Genomic DNA, 17,936 nt, shown 5'->3' with positions numbered 1-17,936 from the left:
GGATTAACCGAACAGCAAACCTTTAGCGTTGCAGCGCTGAATGATGTTTACATTACGGTTGTTTGCTGGTTTAACCACTTACAAAGGTCTGGTGAAACACCACTAAAGATGTGCATTGTTGCGAAAAAACACAGGGTACCTTATTTACATTCATCTGTCTTCTGTGAAACCGTTAACACGGCTTAACAAGTGTTAGCTGGGTTGCTTGTAGCAATTACTTTAAATCTATCACCATAGAAACAATAGCTAATGCTACACCATTTCCACCATTATCCGGTCAATTTCCTACATTTTTCACCCTTGTGAACAGCAAGTTTGGTAGTCAATGAGAGCTGCTCGTGGTTTCTTGGTTTGATCGATCTAATCAACCGTAAATGAAACAAAACACGGGCATTTTGAGTGTGTGTTAAAGTGCTTCCTATGCGCTCCATGTGCAGTTCGCACCACAACAGAAGAGGTGATGTGATTCAAGTGTGGTTTTCCTGATGCTAATGGCAGGTTGGCCTTAGTAAATGAGTGAAAGTCAAATTGTGATAAAATGTAGAAAAGGCTGGTATAAAGAAGTTTAGAAGAATATAAAAAGGAAATGGCTTATTCTACAGACAGAAGTTTCACTTGCTTTTATGAAAACAGGATTTTAAATCTGCACACGAGGCTCCAACACTTGTTAAATGGACGTGTTTTCCCACAGAGTGTTGTCAGCCTCTCTGGTAAGTGTTACACTTGTGAAACAGAACCTGCAGTCTGTCAGCTACCAAACCATGTGTAGCCCAGAATGGAAGTGGGGGGGACGTTTTCTGGCCAAAGAAATGGCTGCAACAAATGTAACACAGGTTCCTGTGGAAACAAATGTACAGAAAGTATTCAAGTCCTCGGATCCAAAGACCGAACATCATTCAATAGAGAAAAGCAAGCCAGAAAAAAAGGGGAATGTGTCTTCCACCTCTGTTTGCTCTGGTCTTTTGGACAGGAAATAGTTTGAGAGAGCTCAGTGGTCTCTGGAGCGGCGGCATTGAGAATCGGACGTTTTCGTTACGAACCTCCTGAGATTTACAATCGAAAACCAATTAAGTCTTTGGCGTGCTTGTGCGCTTGCGAGAGGTCGTTGGAGGGAGTGATAAAGGTTATGCGCCTCTTTACTGTATGTCTCAGCATCGGAAAGGTCTCTTAAATACACTCGCTCACACAAACTCACACTATGTGCACTACCATCTCACCTCCACTATGTGATTAATGGTGTTAGGAGCTGACGAGTGCGACCAAGGCGGCAATCAACAGAATTCCCAAGGATTGCTCTCTCATCTCATCCATCCTCCTCGATCTGTTCACCACATATCTGTTATGAATAGACGAATGATAACAGCTTAATAGGAAAGTTGGTGGAGATATTGATCACCCCAATTAAATTGGAACAAATTAGAGAGGAAAGGGGAGAAACTCTCTTCTGCCTTCAGGCTCGTCTGGATGTTTGTTTAACTGAGCAAGTGTGAAGTCTGCTGCCACAGTGAGCTGTCTCCAGTTTGAAATGATCAATGATCATTAACAGTGCTTCGTTAGCACTGCTTCATTAGCATTCATGATCATTAGCAAAGCAAGGCAGATTATGGTTTTCAATTAAAGTTATGAGTCATTTGAGACGTTTGCTTCCAGAACCATCAGCTTTTTAAAGGTAGATTCATTTCTACAAAAATCTTTCAAAGAAATTAACATGAAAATGGTTCTGAAGCTGCGCAAGAGAAAATTAATATCCTCCAGTTCATCTAACAGCTCACTGCGGGTTTTGTGAACATGTGAAGGACCGTAGAATAAGAAGCCTTAAGTGTCACATTTGCTGGGTTTGATTGAAGAGCAGCTGCTGTAATAGCTTGTGTTTTGGCAAAGTTTGATCAATCAAGCAGAGAAAAACTCGTAAGTTTGCTAACTCTTGTCCCTCAGTCACTTCGAGAATCACACGTCTGGAACAGCTGACAGACATCAGCAAATGTTGCTCCAATTACTGCCGTTAAACAAACTCCCCAGCCTGACAGAGACATATGCTTTTCAGCCAAAACAGAGTGATAAAGAAGCGAAGAGAAGAGGTGTGAATGTTTCCAGATGAGAGGAGACTTAATTAGTGGTTGATGTGATCGCTCCTATGCTCTCCTGTCAAACTGAAAGCTGCCATGTGTCAGGGAGCCTTTCCAGTCCTTGTTAGCTCTATGTTCGTCCTCTCCGCCTTATAGTTTCCATGGGAACAGTCTCATCACACTGGTCATAACCCCTCATGTTTCGTATGCACCTGTAAGGTGGGCAGTGTGTGTGTGGTATGTGTGTGTTTATGAACGTATGCACAGGACTTGTGGGGGCTGATGAAAGTCTCAAGTTACTTCTATTTTGATCTACAGAGGTTATTTGTATATATATTAATGCTGTCAAAAATATTGCGTTATTAAGGCGTTAACGCGAATCAATTTTAATGGCGTCATTTTTTTTATCACGCGATTAACGTTCTTTGTGACCTAGTAGTTTTTTTATAAGCTATGGCCACTGCTAGTAACGTTACAAAAACTACACGATCCAATTGTAAAACCGTAAACAAAACAATAGGCACGCCCCACGCATGTTTTGGTCTTGCCTGCTCGCTAGCTGTGAAACTGTAAGAGGATGTCAAGCGCGAAATGGATGCGAACAAGATTCTGAATAGAAAGTTTAGTTTCAAAAAGTTGCCAGATGGGTCGACTGACAAGACCAAAGTTTGGACAGAGGCATGTGATACCGCAACTAAAAACAAGCTTACTGCAGTCATAGCCAAGTAATGTTCATTCTTTCTGGAGAGAAATAAGAGGCTGCGTTGATAAGCCTCTGATGAATAAACAGAAGAGCATTATAGTCTGACTGCTAGTATGCTCAGAGGAAACTTAAGAAAGGAAAGTTTAAGCCATGGTTTAACTGCACTATAGCCAGAGTCCTAGATTACAATGATGTGCACTTTGTAACTTTATCTTGTATCACCCTGTTTTGATCTCTTAGAAAGGCTTGTCGAAGTGGCTTTTTTGTAACCAAGCATTTATTTTTTTTGTCATCTGTTTATTCTCACACAATTTATTCATCTGTAAATTGTGTGAGATTTGATTCATTCAAATGTGAATGACTGCTCAAAGTGAGAATGTTAGTGTGAAATATAACACTACACATTGTTTTCAATAAAAAAACCTTTGCACAAAGCAAGCCTATCCACTTTTCCATGTTGATAACAGTATTAAAATGATAATTAATGGAACATTTAGAATAAATAAAAATGTACGATTAATTTGCGATTAATCGCGAGTTAACTATGACATTTATGCGATTAATCGCGATTAAATATTTTAATCGATTGACAGCACTATGCAAAAACAAGAGCGTTGGATACAAAGCTTTTCTTTAATAGGAAACAGTTGTTGTCGGCCACAACTACGCCAAAAGAACAACATCTGCAACAACAGTCTGTAATTAACTCCGCACTCTCCTTCCGCCTCGTATCTCCGCATCCATCAACCTGTACACAGGGCACACACCCACCCCCTCGCTCTCTCAACCAACCCTATTGAACACGTTCACAGACAGTCGGACAGCACAGAACTCGATAATGCATAACACAATAAAACATGACTAACTGTGTCACTGCAGGTTTGCTACACTATATATATATATATATATATATATACACACTGATATCACTATATTAATTCCAGTTTGCTTTCTCAATTGAGATTCCATTTAAATCAACAAACCACTCTTCAGAGTCTAACGTTACGAATGGCTGTGAACACAGTAAGGTGCAAGGTCAGTCTCCCCAATATAGCCAAACATCAGCATGCAGAGTAATGATTGAGATCTGCACCTGATGGTTGGAAAAGAGCTGCTGGTTTAATATATTGACACTGGCCCCCTAATTATCCCACATGGAAGAACAGCTAAATGGAGACCGAGATCAATCGATAGTGGGACAGCTATGAGCCACTGATTGTACAGTTAGTCACCTGTCAGCAGCAGGCTTAACGAGTTACTGTTGGGATTTGTGGCTGCTACACTCTGCAACAGTGATTCCCAATCAAGTGACTTTAGTAGTCGCCAAGCATGGAAGGACGGTGGAGTAGCTCAAGTAATATGAAAAACTGAAATCCAAATGTACGAATTTTATTTATTATTTTCTACAATAACAACACCCACTTTTGTAGTGTTTCATCTTAGAAATAATTTAAAATGAACACATGGAGTATGACGCGTGGTGTTGATGAAAGGGTACTTGAGGTCATCTGACAGGGATGTGGGGGTAGGCTACATCTATCTACCCGGACAGTAAGTGTGGACTGACTTTCCCCTGTGTGCAGCAACTAAAATGAAAGATAAATGGGTGTCTGTGTTAACATCAATTTTTCCTCAACAACTAAAATGCTGACTTTCTGCTGGCAGCAGCTCCGCTCTCGGCTCGACTGGTTTTTATTTGATCAGCTCCACTTCCACTGGGACGACCTTTGCAGGGTTAACAAAATGTCACATCTGATTTCACTGCGGGCATCAAGTGACTTGGAGGCGTGTGCCAAGTTCCACTGGAATAGACTGACACCAGCACAGTGACTAAAGGAAAGGGGTCATCACAAGCCCACATTTCAGCTATTTCTCTGTTTCCACATTGATCATTTTCAGTCATTTTAGAAATCCAGGACACTGAAGCAGCCGGTTGCTCCGTCGTGATGTCATTTTTATTTCATTAGCTTTTTTTTTGTTGTCACTTTTTAGATGGCTCTGGGTTATTTTACATCACATTATGGAACCGATTTGTCATGCATCTGCTGCTTTTTTTTTTGTCTCCTCCTGCTGTTACTGTGTGCGTGACTTGCTTTCGTATATTGATGAGACTTTTGATTGCATCTAACCAATAGTCTTGTTTGTTTGAATTTCTCTGATACAAACTGCAGCTCGCAGAGATGACTTCGCTAAATTCAATAACAGGGAAAACTGAGACACAAATACAACACTGTGAATGTCTTATATTATTGGATGTTATGGCTTGTTTGCGAAGCTTAGGCTGAAAAATGAGTCTTATCTGTTTAAGCCGATCCATAAAGCAGACAACCAAACTCACATCCCTTGTTCTCTCTGTCGTTCTTTGCACAGTCGAGCTAAAATAACGCAAAGAAACTAAGAATATAGACAAATTGAGAATAGAAATCTCTTGTTTGAGACATTCCAGCTGAGGCTTTACCTGCACAGGTGCACCATTGTGCTCCTTCTGGCTTTTTCACCAAGATAGTCATCTCTGGACCCACTTGGGTAACTCTCCCTCAGCGCTGACACAGGCCACTCTGTTCATCATTGCGGTCTCTGTTTCATCTGTTCAGTCATTCTTTTTCCCCATTTATTCTGGCCCCGCAGCTCGGTCTCATGTTAGCTGGGAACAGGAGACAGCTTCTGAGGTAGTCCAAAGAGAGAGAGAGGGAGAGCATCACATTCGATTTCTCTGAGAGCGGTAATGAGATGGCCTGCTTCACACCGGGGGAATTCATCTGTGTGCGTGGATCACCTAAGTAATTGACTGAGGAATCAAGCCCAAACCCATCAGGGTCCATTATGCTAACCTTTTCTTTGCTACGTTTTCTTTACCCTGACCCTTTCTCATTCCCTGCTGCTGCTGCTACATCGATGCGTGACGGTGATCAATTGCTTGTCTTCGACTGATGACAAATGGGGCTGCACTTTATATTATAAAAATCGATGAGTCCATATTCCCATTTACTTTAATCACCTCTTACTCCCAGCTGCCATTTGCCCTGAGTCAAAGCCCCTTGATGAAAACAGCAGTGAGGAGCAACGCTGTTGGTATCCAATCTCTTTTTCACATATTGGCATTGACATATTGACTGAATTGACTGTCTTATTGAGAGGGTCGGACTGGCGTAGAAGAGGGAGTCCAACATGGGAGGGGATGGTGTATGCTCGGACAGAGTGATGGCATGTTTAGTTAGGGGACCACCATACCACAAACTGCCATGGTGGGTGTGTGCTTGTGCTTGTGTGTACGCGTGTGTGGATCATGTCTAAAATTGGACTTAAGAGGAGTTCTCTCTCCAGACTGTGTCACTGACAGACAGGTTCATGCCTCTGTGCACTTAAAATGTCTGAGCAGAGCCTGCTGGGGAGGAAGGACACACCACACTTTCATTCACACTCAACACAAACAAACCCTGCCCCCCCCCATTCAATAATTGTGCTGTATGAGCATTCTGACAGAGCTCCTTTCTCTTCCACGGTCATTCATCAAAGTCATTTCTTGTAGCAACATAGCAAAAAAATGAAAAACCTTTTCGAAAGCTCTTTGAACTCTGTGATAATTATATTTTTAATAATTAATACACAACCAGCAACTAATTGAGATAAATATGGGCAGATTACTCAGTAATGAAAACAATTATTAGCTCCAGTCCGACTGCAAATTACTGAAAGCTGGCACCGATGTCAGGTCAGATCTGTAATCAGCTTTACTTTAATTCAAAGTTTTACAAATTTATGTTTAATTTCAGACATTTTAGGCAAGCTCTCAGAGGATACCCACCCTTATTGGTGGCACGGTGGCACAGGTGGTAACACTGTCGCCTCACAGCTAGAAGGTCCCGGTTCGAACCCCGCTGTGGGCGCTGGTGGCGTGTCCTCCACCATGCCTTCAGTGTCTGCTGCTTGAGGAAAGGGGCCTTTATGTGTGGAGTTTGCATGTTCTCCCCGTGCTCACCTGGGGTGTCCTCCATAAAAATACCCCCACTAAAAACACGCAAGAAGATCACCACCTGACCAATGCTGACCACAAGGAACTGGTCCCCGGGCGCCGGTCGGCTGGCAGCCCTCACAAATGCATGGCGTGTGCAGTTTCCCCCCCTAACTCCACATGTCGTGTGTGTGATTGTGACTAATAAAGGCATTTCTTCTTCTTCTTCTATTCATTAGCATGACGTACAGACAAAGTGTTAAAAAAAAAAACAAAAAAAAAAAACGCTGGCCCCTCACAGCTTTGAGTTCCATTTCTCTAGATTCTGAGTAATAATACCAAGATAAGCGTTCGAGGTGAATGGGCAATTAATTTATGATTATTTATCATTTGGTCTATAAAATGTCTGACCAACACTTCCAATCAATCAACCATTAAGCAAGTTTCATCTCTGTGTTATCACCAAAACCAGTTACACTTTATACTTCCAATCTCTCTATTTCTTACTCTGTCTCTTGAGCACACACACTCTCTCTCTGTCAGTCTATCTAACAAAAGCCTTCTTAGAGACTCATTATCATTGATTGTCCTCTTAAAGTTTCCCTTTACATTCAGCTGCTCATTACTCCAACCATCAGAGCTCCTTTGCAAAATTGTCATTCTTATGAATTTGATCATGAATACGCTGCAAAACACTAATGGTTTCAAGTCCGCTATTTCAACACACTGTCATGTGACACTAATCTACAGTCTATCAGTGAGAGCAGGGTGTACTGCCAACATCCATCTGACTAAATCTCATAGGTTAGCACTGATCCCTGCATATCAGCCTGTAAGCGGGGATCAACTATTATTTCTCTTTGACTACAGGAGAGCGCGTTGCTGTGCAGCAGGTGAGACCAGGGTTTGAATTGTGATTGGTCTCTCTGGGATGTGGGTGAGATGATTGTTTGGATATATGTCACTGTCTGCAGCCCAGGCTCATGCACGCATCATTGCATCATTGAAACATGTTGAAAATAACACCTCTACACAGCACGGATATCATCACACTCCACATACGCACGGCTCAAGTGAACTTGCTATAAATGTTGGGCATCACAATGTACAATATGCCACCACCAGCAGACGTAGTCGGATGCACTTGAATACTGATCACAGCTCTTATTTGGTGATTTTAAACTTAAGTTCAAACTATTGCTGCGTCTAGGGAATCTCCCCTGCGGCTGAAATGCAAACCAGAAAGAAAGCGACTGTTCTGTCCAGCTTCACATGTCATCAGGGGTCGTATATCTTGCTGGAGGCACTTCTATTGACAGTATACAGTGCAGGTTACAGCTCACAGTTTACCGAGCACACTATACAGTGTCACTGAACTAATGTTTGCATGCTTTCTCAGCTGTTCAATTTATCATGTGTAGCCGTGTCCGGGGTCAGACACGAGGCCTTGTCCACTCTCACATCAATAGCTTTGAAGGGTTGTGATTGCTGCAGGTGGAGCACATACTGTGACCCCGTCCTTCATCGATACGCACCAGGCTGCACAGCTGATGGAAATAAACACTGCTGCTGCAAGAGCCAGAGCATCAGAAAACACAGTGTGGAGGGGAGGTTCACAAAAGTGTCACTTTGTATTTACAGAAAAGAACATCTTAATATTCATTCCTTTCCATATTTGTTCAAGCTTTAGTGTTATAATATTAAGCGTCTGTTGTGTAGTGAGTTTTGGTAGAGAAAATGAGAAAGAAAGAAAAAGGATTTGGTAAGGCATCGCTCCACATCTCCAAGAACAAATGCCAGGACTTGTGTTCCCTGTTTCATATTCCCTGCAAGAATATTAAACTACAGTGTGTAATCACTGCCTTAAAAAACTCTCATAACACAGCTGCTTTGAATATGCAGGATAAGGGCAGATCTGAACCCTGCAGTCGCTTGCTGTGTACTCGGAGGAGCTGTTTAGCGCTAACTGCTGTGGGAGATGGAGCTTTAGCCGACTTTGTTGGCCAGACTGAGCGGTGGTGATAATGGTCTGCTGGCCTCTCCCAGATCCTGTTACACTGCTGGGGACACACAAGCTGCTCTGCATTTAGCAGCAGTCCGCTCTGCTGCGAGCTCAGACTGTAACAGAGCTGGCGGCCACTTCCTCTCATCTCACAATAAAAGTCTGAAGGAACAAATAGCTCTGGAGGAAATGAGCATCGGAGCCTTGATTCTGCTGCCGATCTCAGTCCATTCATCCCTGTGTCTATTCACTATCAAGACATGGAGCAAAGAGAGCCAAAAGAGAAACCTTGTTTTGTTTTTTTTAAATGCCCATCTTTTAAAATTAGCCACATCATCCCTTTGGTATTTTAACTGCATGCTTTAACAGCATGATTATGGTTGTTTTCAGCTTTATTTTGGGCTTTTAAGTGATTTCCATGTGTTTCTCTGCTGATAACAGTGGCTGCATCGGTCCAGACGGACCACCTTTGTAAACTATCCTTCCTTCTCAGGTGATTGTGATTATTTCATGGTGATCCTTTTATTTTAGCACAAACCTCCACTCCTCTGCCTGCGTGTGAGAGTCGATACAGACACTCAGTGAGCAGTGCCTCAGTCTGATCATGTGTGTATCATGGGATGTTACATGATCCCTGCGGCTTGTTTAACACACGCAGCGAAATAAGCCCAGCACATGGCAGACTTCAGCTGGGGTACGATAAGGATATCTGAATGATCAGACCACATTCTGTCCGCACATTCTGCCCTCCCATAGCGTAACACCCCCTGTCCTTGATGTCTTACCTCCATACAGGTATAGCTAAATCATCAAGGTTTCAAAATGTGTATTACAAACCTGAATTACACAGGAGCCCAAGTAGGACACTTCACAGACAGATGCAGTATCTGTTCAGTCGTCGAAGTGATGGAGAGAAAGCATGTAATTTTGTCTGTCAGACACCTACTGTAAGAAGCATGGTGAGATGCTGATTACATTTTCTTCTTGCCAGTTCTGCTAAGAAAGAACAATTCAGTCAGAAGGACACTTCCAGAAAGCAGAGGGACGGCTGCACAATATGCCCTCAAAGTGTACGAGGGGGCAGAGCGAAGCAGTATATGAACACAGTATTGTAGATGTTGGTTATATGGCAAAGTGCACACAAGAGGTCACAGATGTGATTGGCTTTAGCCGTTCGGCTGGTGCAGAGGAGAGGGAACATGCTGTGCAGGAACAAGCTAATCTGCTGATTCAATAAAGAGACAATATGAATGGATGGTTTGGAACAGCGGGGCCTGACCAGGGGCTTTAACATGTGTAAAACAAGAAACTTATTTAAAAGCATGAACCTATACCAGCCTGGGCCAAGTCCTCTGATTTTATCTACAATTCTCATTTTCCCCAACTGCAAAGCACATATGTTTTTCAAACAAACATATGAAAAGGCAGGTAAATAATGCCTTTTTTCTGCATCCAGGGAAGTGAGTTTGGATAAGGTCCATCGAGGTTTTATTCAGTTAGAAATAGGCTTGAATAAATAAATAAAAGATGGTATTGAGGTGGCAACCAAATATCAATGGAAGTCCCACATCCATGAAACATCAGACACCCACTTCCTCCTTGCCATGACAGTTGCAATACACCATGATAGCTAGAAAAAAAAAAGCATGCAGATTTAGAGATGCTTTGTTAGCTTCATGTTCGGCTCTCCGTGTCCTCCAGCTATTTGTGGGTACATGGAGTGGATAATTATTAGAGCTGAGCTTTGCTCACCAGACCTAAGGGTGTGCGCTTTATTTCTGGAGCCACCCATCAAACGAAAGGTTACCTCTTGTCATTCTGACGAGCAGCCAATCTAATCAGTCTGAATGATGATGTGGTAGACACATGCTAATTAGCATCATCATCCTGAGCATGGTGGAACAAAGGACACCGCCACTGTCCTGCTTTGTTATTCTAGTCAGCACAAGTCCGCCTGGGCTCCCGTGTGGGATTTGTCTCTATAGTTGTAAGTGTATGCAAGGTACAAATGATAGTGAGCGCTCCTCTCTATCAGATATATTTTTCTTTGTGTGTATGTGTGTGTGTGTGTGTGTGTGTGTGTGTGTGTGTGTGTGTGTGTGTGTGTGTGTGTGTGTGTGTGTGTGTGTGTGTCTTCATAATGAAAACGTATGAATCACAGCTGAGTAGCTGGAGTCCGTGGGCAGGAGGGCAGAAGTTCATCAGAGGCCAGACAAGCCGCCCGCACAGAGCGACAGGCTGACAAACACAGCAGCATGTTCCAAATCGTGGTGACGTTCAGACAGAAATTCCAACGCTGCTCAAAGACAATATGAAGAAACTTGAGCTCAGCTCTAGTAGAAAACGAGAGCAGAGAGGAGGTGAGCCAGACCAGCCTCTCCATCTGGAGCCCATTTCGAGCCAGTCTGTTGAGAGTGATTGTATCTGAGTTTGACAATATTCGACGCAGGACTCTCAAGTAGCACAATGAAGGCACTTCTGAAGCTTTCTGCAGACATGTCACCACGAGTACAACATCTCGTCTCATCTCGGTAAGTGTTATGGTTTCCTGCAATTTGCATGAATGGATGTATGCTGCTAAGGGAGCTCTTGAGTGAGAGCAGACGGACCAGTAATGTATTGACCACTTTCATGAATTTCAAGGATGATTCAAGTCCTTTGACAGGCATTACAGTGTATTTTTAACCACATATGCTGGATGGTACTCAGTCCCACCATAACATAAATGAATTTATTGTGACTTTCAACCAACACCATCATTTTCAGCTAGCTTTGTGTCTGACTGGAAAAAAAAAAATCTTGCAGCGTTTATGCATTTCTTTCAAGTAGAAGTTCAGCGCAGACATCCTTGCAATATCTCCAACAATTCTGACAAGATCCTTAAGAGGCGTGAAGAAGAAATGCTTGAGAAGCAAGCCATGAAAAGCGCCGTTCACTCACAGCAACCGCTGTCTGGTATTATCTGTGCTTCTTGCCTGACATCTTCCTTTGACCTCACATCATCTCTATGTCCTTCCGCCTTTGCTCTCATCTTTCCTCTCGCCTCCAGAAGACCTTATATAAAATAAAATCCCCATGCTTTTTCCCTCTCCCCTCTCTGCTTTCCTTCCCCCCCCCCCCCCCCCCCATCTCATCAACTCTTCAGACACCATGTCTCACTGGTGCTCCCATTACAGTGCCCAGGGTGCATCACCGCTCCATCTCGCAGTAATGGATTTCCAATGCTTCGACCATCTTACCTGTCACGTGGTCATGTTTCCTCCCTGGGTAGCATCACTCTGTAAGCTGTTTAGAAATGCATGAATCCTCTCTGTGTTATTGTACTCATTCCGTCATTACTCACTCCCCAGACAGAGCAGCAGTGCACGACCCCCACTCGCTTCTCCTGCTGCACTGAGTCAAAACGATGAAGACTTCCACTGCTATGAAACAACAGCTCATCACAAGACTGACTAGACCCAAAAGATACATGAAACTGAGTCACAATGTAAGGGATATATATTAAGAAAGTGGATGATAATGCAGGTTATTGTTCTACATATCGGCTGGTAAGTGGGAAATTAACAGCGAGAACTGAATTTGGCTTTATAATCACGCCAGAGTGAGCCAAATTCCTTGACAGTTACTGTGCGCCAGATTTTCAAAAATGTGTCTACAAATTCTTCTCTCGTCACTCACAATCAACAGCATTTAAATTAGCTGTGAAATTACAATTTGAATACCCTGGACTTGCACGCTTTGCTGGGAAACCATGCATGCACTGTTCCTGTGAGGCTGGAATTCAAATCATGTTTGTCAACGCTGAGCCTTATTTGATCTCGCTTCCTCGCTTTTAACTTCACGTCACTGCCTAACACTAGACTAAATATGTGCAGATGAATTGTGCAACAGCGTCCATAAAGTGACAGCTGCACACAAATATCAATCAAAAGTCACTTCAGTGCAAAATATGAAGTTCTAAAGATCATATAAGGAGACAATTACATCTCCCATGCAAACAGCTACACCCATGTCTGCATGTACTGTTGGTAAGCTGTCAATCAGTACAACCACCTGAACCATTTTCAGTCCTATCCACAGAAAAGTTCTTGGCTGGATGGATGCAGACGGTGTCTGAGTCATGGTTAGGCTCACACCCACTCACGACTTTCATGTCTGTGCAAAAAATAAACACAAACATTTACAAAGCATATCACCGCCCAAAAAATGCCCTCCTCTGTCCTTTCAGTGCATTGCTCATCGTGTTCCCAGAGCCTCAACCGACAAAAACAGGAACAATACCAAAACTATTGTTCCTTATTCAATAGGTGATATTGCATAGACCGGGGGTGTGGAGCATCCGGCCTCTAGGCCGTAGGCGGCCCATGAGACCGTTTGATTCAGCCTGTCAGCCAATTCATGAATACTAAAATAAAAAAATTCTCTAGAAAGCAATTTTTTTCTGCCATAAAAGAAAATAACATAAAACAGTAGACCAGACCAGGCTTCCGGGTGGTCCCTGAGCACAACACACACGAAGCGGTTATGTGTCATGATGACATGCATCGCGGAGACTGTCGAGAAAAGAAAAGCAGATGTGGAATGTTGCGCTTTCCAAGAGAAACGGACAAATGATTATTTCTTTGTTGAAGTGAAAGGAAAGCCAGTGTGCCTAAGTTAGTTTGTGGCGCTCACAGTGAGGAAAAAGGCAAATCTCAAGAACCATTAGCTTGAAAAATGCTGAATTAGATGACCTACAAGGACAACTGCACTTGGAAGACCGACGGACCCAAGTTTGGAAAACCAGCTGCGAGTAGCATCATCATCACTGCAATGTGACATCGCCACACCAAGGAGGGACAGTTCCAACCATTGCAGAGGTTAGCATGATAGAAGTGTTCATTAATTTAGTATGGCCCTGGAAGCATGTTGTAAAAATGGAAATGCTCCTATATATATCCAACCATCTGGGCTGGGCAAGCAAAGTCAGATTAGTTTGGCTTACCTTTGGTGTTTTGGTGCACTTTCCATTTCTGGCATCTTTTATGTACGCTATGTCCAGCAGGTCTGTATCCTGTAGAGAAAAAGCACGGCTTAATCAGTATCAATGCCAACCCAGTGAAAATTCAAAGGCTTCAAACACAGTTTAGGACACAAATACATTCTATGCCCATGGGTGCTGTTTGGGATCCAAGGCGAAGGGAAACAGTTCAATTTCCGAAGCTTCCACCTGTGGCTCAACGGCTTGTGTGTTTGTGCGTGAACAACTGTGAGCGTTTAGGGGCACACATTAGCCTCAATACTCGATGCCATGTGGGAGTCATTCAGTGCAGATAGATGCAACCTTAACGACACATTGCCCCGCTAAAGCGTCCTTGTAGTGTTGTGCACAAAATTAGGACAAATGAAGCACCTCACTGGCACAAAAAATAGGTTGTGGAGAATTTCCTCATAAAATCATGGTGTGCCATGCCAGAAACAAACAAACAGACAAAAAAAAAAAAAACACGGCGCAGGCTGTGTTTCATGACAGACAGTATCCTCAGTTGCAAAACACCACTGGCTGGCAAGGAAAAATCAACTGGCTGGATGCAAAAGACTGCACACATTCGCACTGTTCTGCTTGCCACAGCTTGGCTGGAGTCAGCTCTGTGAGTGGCAGTCAACTGGCAAAGAGACGCAACATGGCACCGTTATGAAGACAGCCTTGAAATCAGCATGAATATCAACATTATGACTGAACCAAAAAAATGAAGCACAGCTCCCTCGAACGGTATTTCAAGTGAACGGAAACCTCGGCTCCACTGTTGATTCATTATTGATACGGCGGCGTGGGAAGCTACATCAGGGCTTCTAGTTCCATCTTACAGCTCCAATATTTCACATCATACCATTGTGATGCACACACACAGACTCACAAGGTGAAAACAATGCCAGACATGCTGTCATGGCTGCTAATAAGAGCGCTTAAGCATAGACATCATGAAGAAATATGCATGGGGAAACCTTCTTACGATGTAGATTACAATTTCAGTGTCCACCTGTAAGTGGACACAGGTCACAGATATGTCAACTCATCTGTCTGCTATTCCTGTGTCCACCAATCCGTCAATCAAATATTTCATGCTTATTAGCGAGCCTATTGTCCTTTAAACGGCCGGTAATGTGGTTAGCAGTAAATACACATTCATACAGAGGGCCCCTGCTACCTCCCTTCAGTCGCTGCATGCCTTTATCGGTCTGGATTATCGCTCTCTCCATCTCTCTGAGAGGGAGCCAGGACATGAGGTGGAAAATTAACCAGAGTGAACTGTGTGTCCACTCAGCATTATCTGGGGAGACAAGGAGCGACAGGGGCTTGACTCAATCTGGAGCCGAGATGCCGGTATCTGACCATCTCAAGGCCATGAGGTTTGTAGAAAATTGCACCCAGCCATTCCTCCTCCTCCTCCTTATCTACAAATCCATACCTACCTGAGTGGTCCCCAAATACTTTTTTTTAAATTTATAAAAAACAATTTAACGTATGCTACTTGTTTTAATGCTGTTTTTGTCACCTATAATGTACTTACTTTATTCATTATTTCATTCAAATCAGCACTTTTTGAAGCCATATACAGAAGTGTTAGTAGATGCAAACTATTTTTTAACTGTAGGTCTTAAAAAATTGGGGCCACTTTGCTACAGCAGATGTGCAGCTAGTGTCTGTCTCCAAATCAGAAGCGGAAATTAAAGCACTCTATTCTATGGCTGTGATCCACAAGGACAAGTTATTCCTTTTCTGCAGTGCGTAGCATCAATTAGACTGTCTCTGTTTGCACAGAGAGAGCCTCTGAGTCAAAGGTTAACGCCTACATCAGGTCTGCAAATGCCTTCCTTTGAAGTCTCTTTAGAGAGCTGGAGCTCTGCATGAGGGCCTCGTGGAACAGCGGGGCTTCAGGAAGCTGCTCGGTGATGGGGTCCTTTTTTGTGCCCTCTAGCCACGCACAGTTAACACAGTTCAAACTGGTCTAGCGTCATTGGTTAAGTGTTAACCTGTAGACGGATTCAAGGTAAAGCAAACTGTCTGTATGGGTGATAAGCTGCTCCCGCAGTTGGCAACTGAGATGTGCAGGCATTACCGCAACACCCAAAGAGCCGTGTCAGCACTTTCTACAGTGTGCAGAGGCTTACTCATTGTGCAGATGTAAATAAAAGTTAATGCCAATGACATTTTATTAATGTTGACTTGGACTTATAATTGCAGACACTGCAGAGTTAGCTCATTAACATACTTTCCTTCTGTCTAGCAGGCCAGCCATAACTTCTCTCCTTTATTTCCTATGACATATGTTCTTTATCTCTTCATTTCCTCTCCCTCTCTCAGGGCATCAAAACAGCAAGCAGGGATCCAAAGCCTATTGAGATCCACGGCACGTCCGGGAAGCAAGCGGGGCCAGCAGGAGAGAAACTACAGAAATTAATGAACATGTTTAACATGCGCTGGCCCTGGGCTTTGTTTTCTGTGTCTATCTCTAATGTCGAGCCCCTGTTCAGGCAACATCTGCAACATGCTGCCTTCCTCTTGAAATTAAACCCATTCCCTTTCCAAGTGGCAAGAAAGGAGCGGGGTGTTTGCGTGAAACTTTGCAGGAAATCTATCATTTATCTGGGAGTCAAAAGTGCATCTGCTTCATGCACTAATTACATCTAATGTATATGCACTGCTCTCGTATTAGAGCGCTCTTTGTTACCCTTTAATTCAAAGAGAACACTGAGTTCACCAGTGTATGAAATGTGATACACAAAATTTGACTTGAGGCTATCTGGGAAAAATCCGTTACAAGGTGCTTTGAATAAAACAGTCTTTACAGAGTATCTACAACAGGGCTTGCAGTTTCTGGCCAGGTTGGTTGGTTTTTCTGAGAGTTCTGTTGCCGGTGTGAGAAAAAAAGGGGGAGAGTGTTACGGAAATGTGGAATGGGTGGTGGAGATGGAGAAAAGGATAAATGCAAGTGGGGAGACTGAAAGCCACAGGTTAGCTTGCTCATTTACCAACAGCGGGCTTGACAGCCCTGGGGTTCAAAATGGATGTGCACTCCACAGGGCTCGGGGGCCTCTGCTGAGCAACGGAGACAAGGAGCGAAGAAAGTGAGGACAGGAAGGAGGGAGAGGTGAATACACACAGAGCCAATGAAGGGTGAGATGTTTGAGACAAGGCTGTTCTGTCTATAGTACCGGGGCCAGCACATTCATGCTTTCATTCGGGAAGGACAGGATTTCAAGGAGTGCTCTGTAATAGCAGTAATAGTAATGTTCAACAGTACAATAGTTTTATTTATTTGAATAGCGAGAAAGCAAAACAAAAGAGATTAAACAGATCATTAATCTACTAACAACCATTTAATGGTTAGTTCCATTGTGTCATTTTTCATCAACAACCCTGCATGTCCATATCAGGTTGCTGGCCAGTCAGATGTGGTTTGCTTACATGACTGCTGACAGGCTACACAAAGACAGACTATACTGGTATAACATGTCAGGGAGGCCCCTTCTCCTTCATGCCACCTCATAGACCAAATTAGCTCATTATGCATCCCAGGACTCTTTGGGAGCTTTGGGAGGGCCTCAGCTCATGCACAATAGAGGTTTGCTGTTTTGTACTTTAGAGTAAAGCTCAAAAATGAATTGATACAACTGCAAACATGGATTTAGCAATACCGTCATTTTTATGTTGCATTACTTACTGTTTATTTGGCCGGTTAGCCTGTTGAATTTAGCACGTTCTGTGGCTAATTAAGCTAGTAGCATCTATCATAGCCCCACCCGGTGGACCACTGCTGGCATATTTAATATATGTATCAACATTAAGCCTTGTTTAAGTGTTAAATAACTGTAGTAGTAGGTTGGATGCGGGAAACAGTTTTTTCATGTTGCTTTTTGTGCCATCTCACAAAGCCAGACTTAACATTTTCTCCACACTTCACACTGCAACACCTGCTCAGCTGGTTTTGTTGTTACAGGAAAATCCCCTCTGCTGCGTGCCATGTCGGTATGTGTGTCTGTTGCCGCCGTATGTAAATGTACTTAATAGGCAGGCTCTGTGGTACACTGGCTGTTGCAGTCACTGACGTACTTTGGGTTTCCTGCCAAATAAACGGCGCTGAGATGCCAAATCCTCCCCTTTGTCTGCCTCTTAAGAATGAGTCATACAGTGGTTAATTCACTGACATTATGGGGCAGGATACTCAATGT

The 17,936-nt window shown here is 43.2% G+C and overlaps 1 protein-coding gene across 2 annotated transcripts in view; it reads right to left on the bottom strand.

Annotated features, from left to right (window-relative positions):
- Nucleotides 1-17,936, bottom strand: part of plcb1l (phospholipase C beta 1-like) — a 103,495-nt gene that overhangs the window by 59,039 nt on the left and 26,520 nt on the right. For both annotated transcript variants that reach the window (XR_011603344.1, XM_070987296.1), the window contains exon 3: nucleotides 13,708-13,776. Coding sequence is in view for 1 of the 2 variants with exons in the window: in XM_070987296.1 (XP_070843397.1) it covers nucleotides 13,708-13,776 (69 nt within the window). In the remaining variant the exon portion in view is untranslated. The remainder of the gene's footprint in view (nucleotides 1-13,707; nucleotides 13,777-17,936) is intronic.

This window comes from Chaetodon trifascialis, chromosome 19 (assembly GCF_039877785.1).
Source record: "Chaetodon trifascialis isolate fChaTrf1 chromosome 19, fChaTrf1.hap1, whole genome shotgun sequence".
NCBI lineage: Eukaryota > Metazoa > Chordata > Actinopteri > Chaetodontiformes > Chaetodontidae > Chaetodon > Chaetodon trifascialis.
The sequence above is the reverse complement of the archived record's forward strand: the minus strand, read 5'-3'. Positions and strand labels throughout refer to the sequence as shown.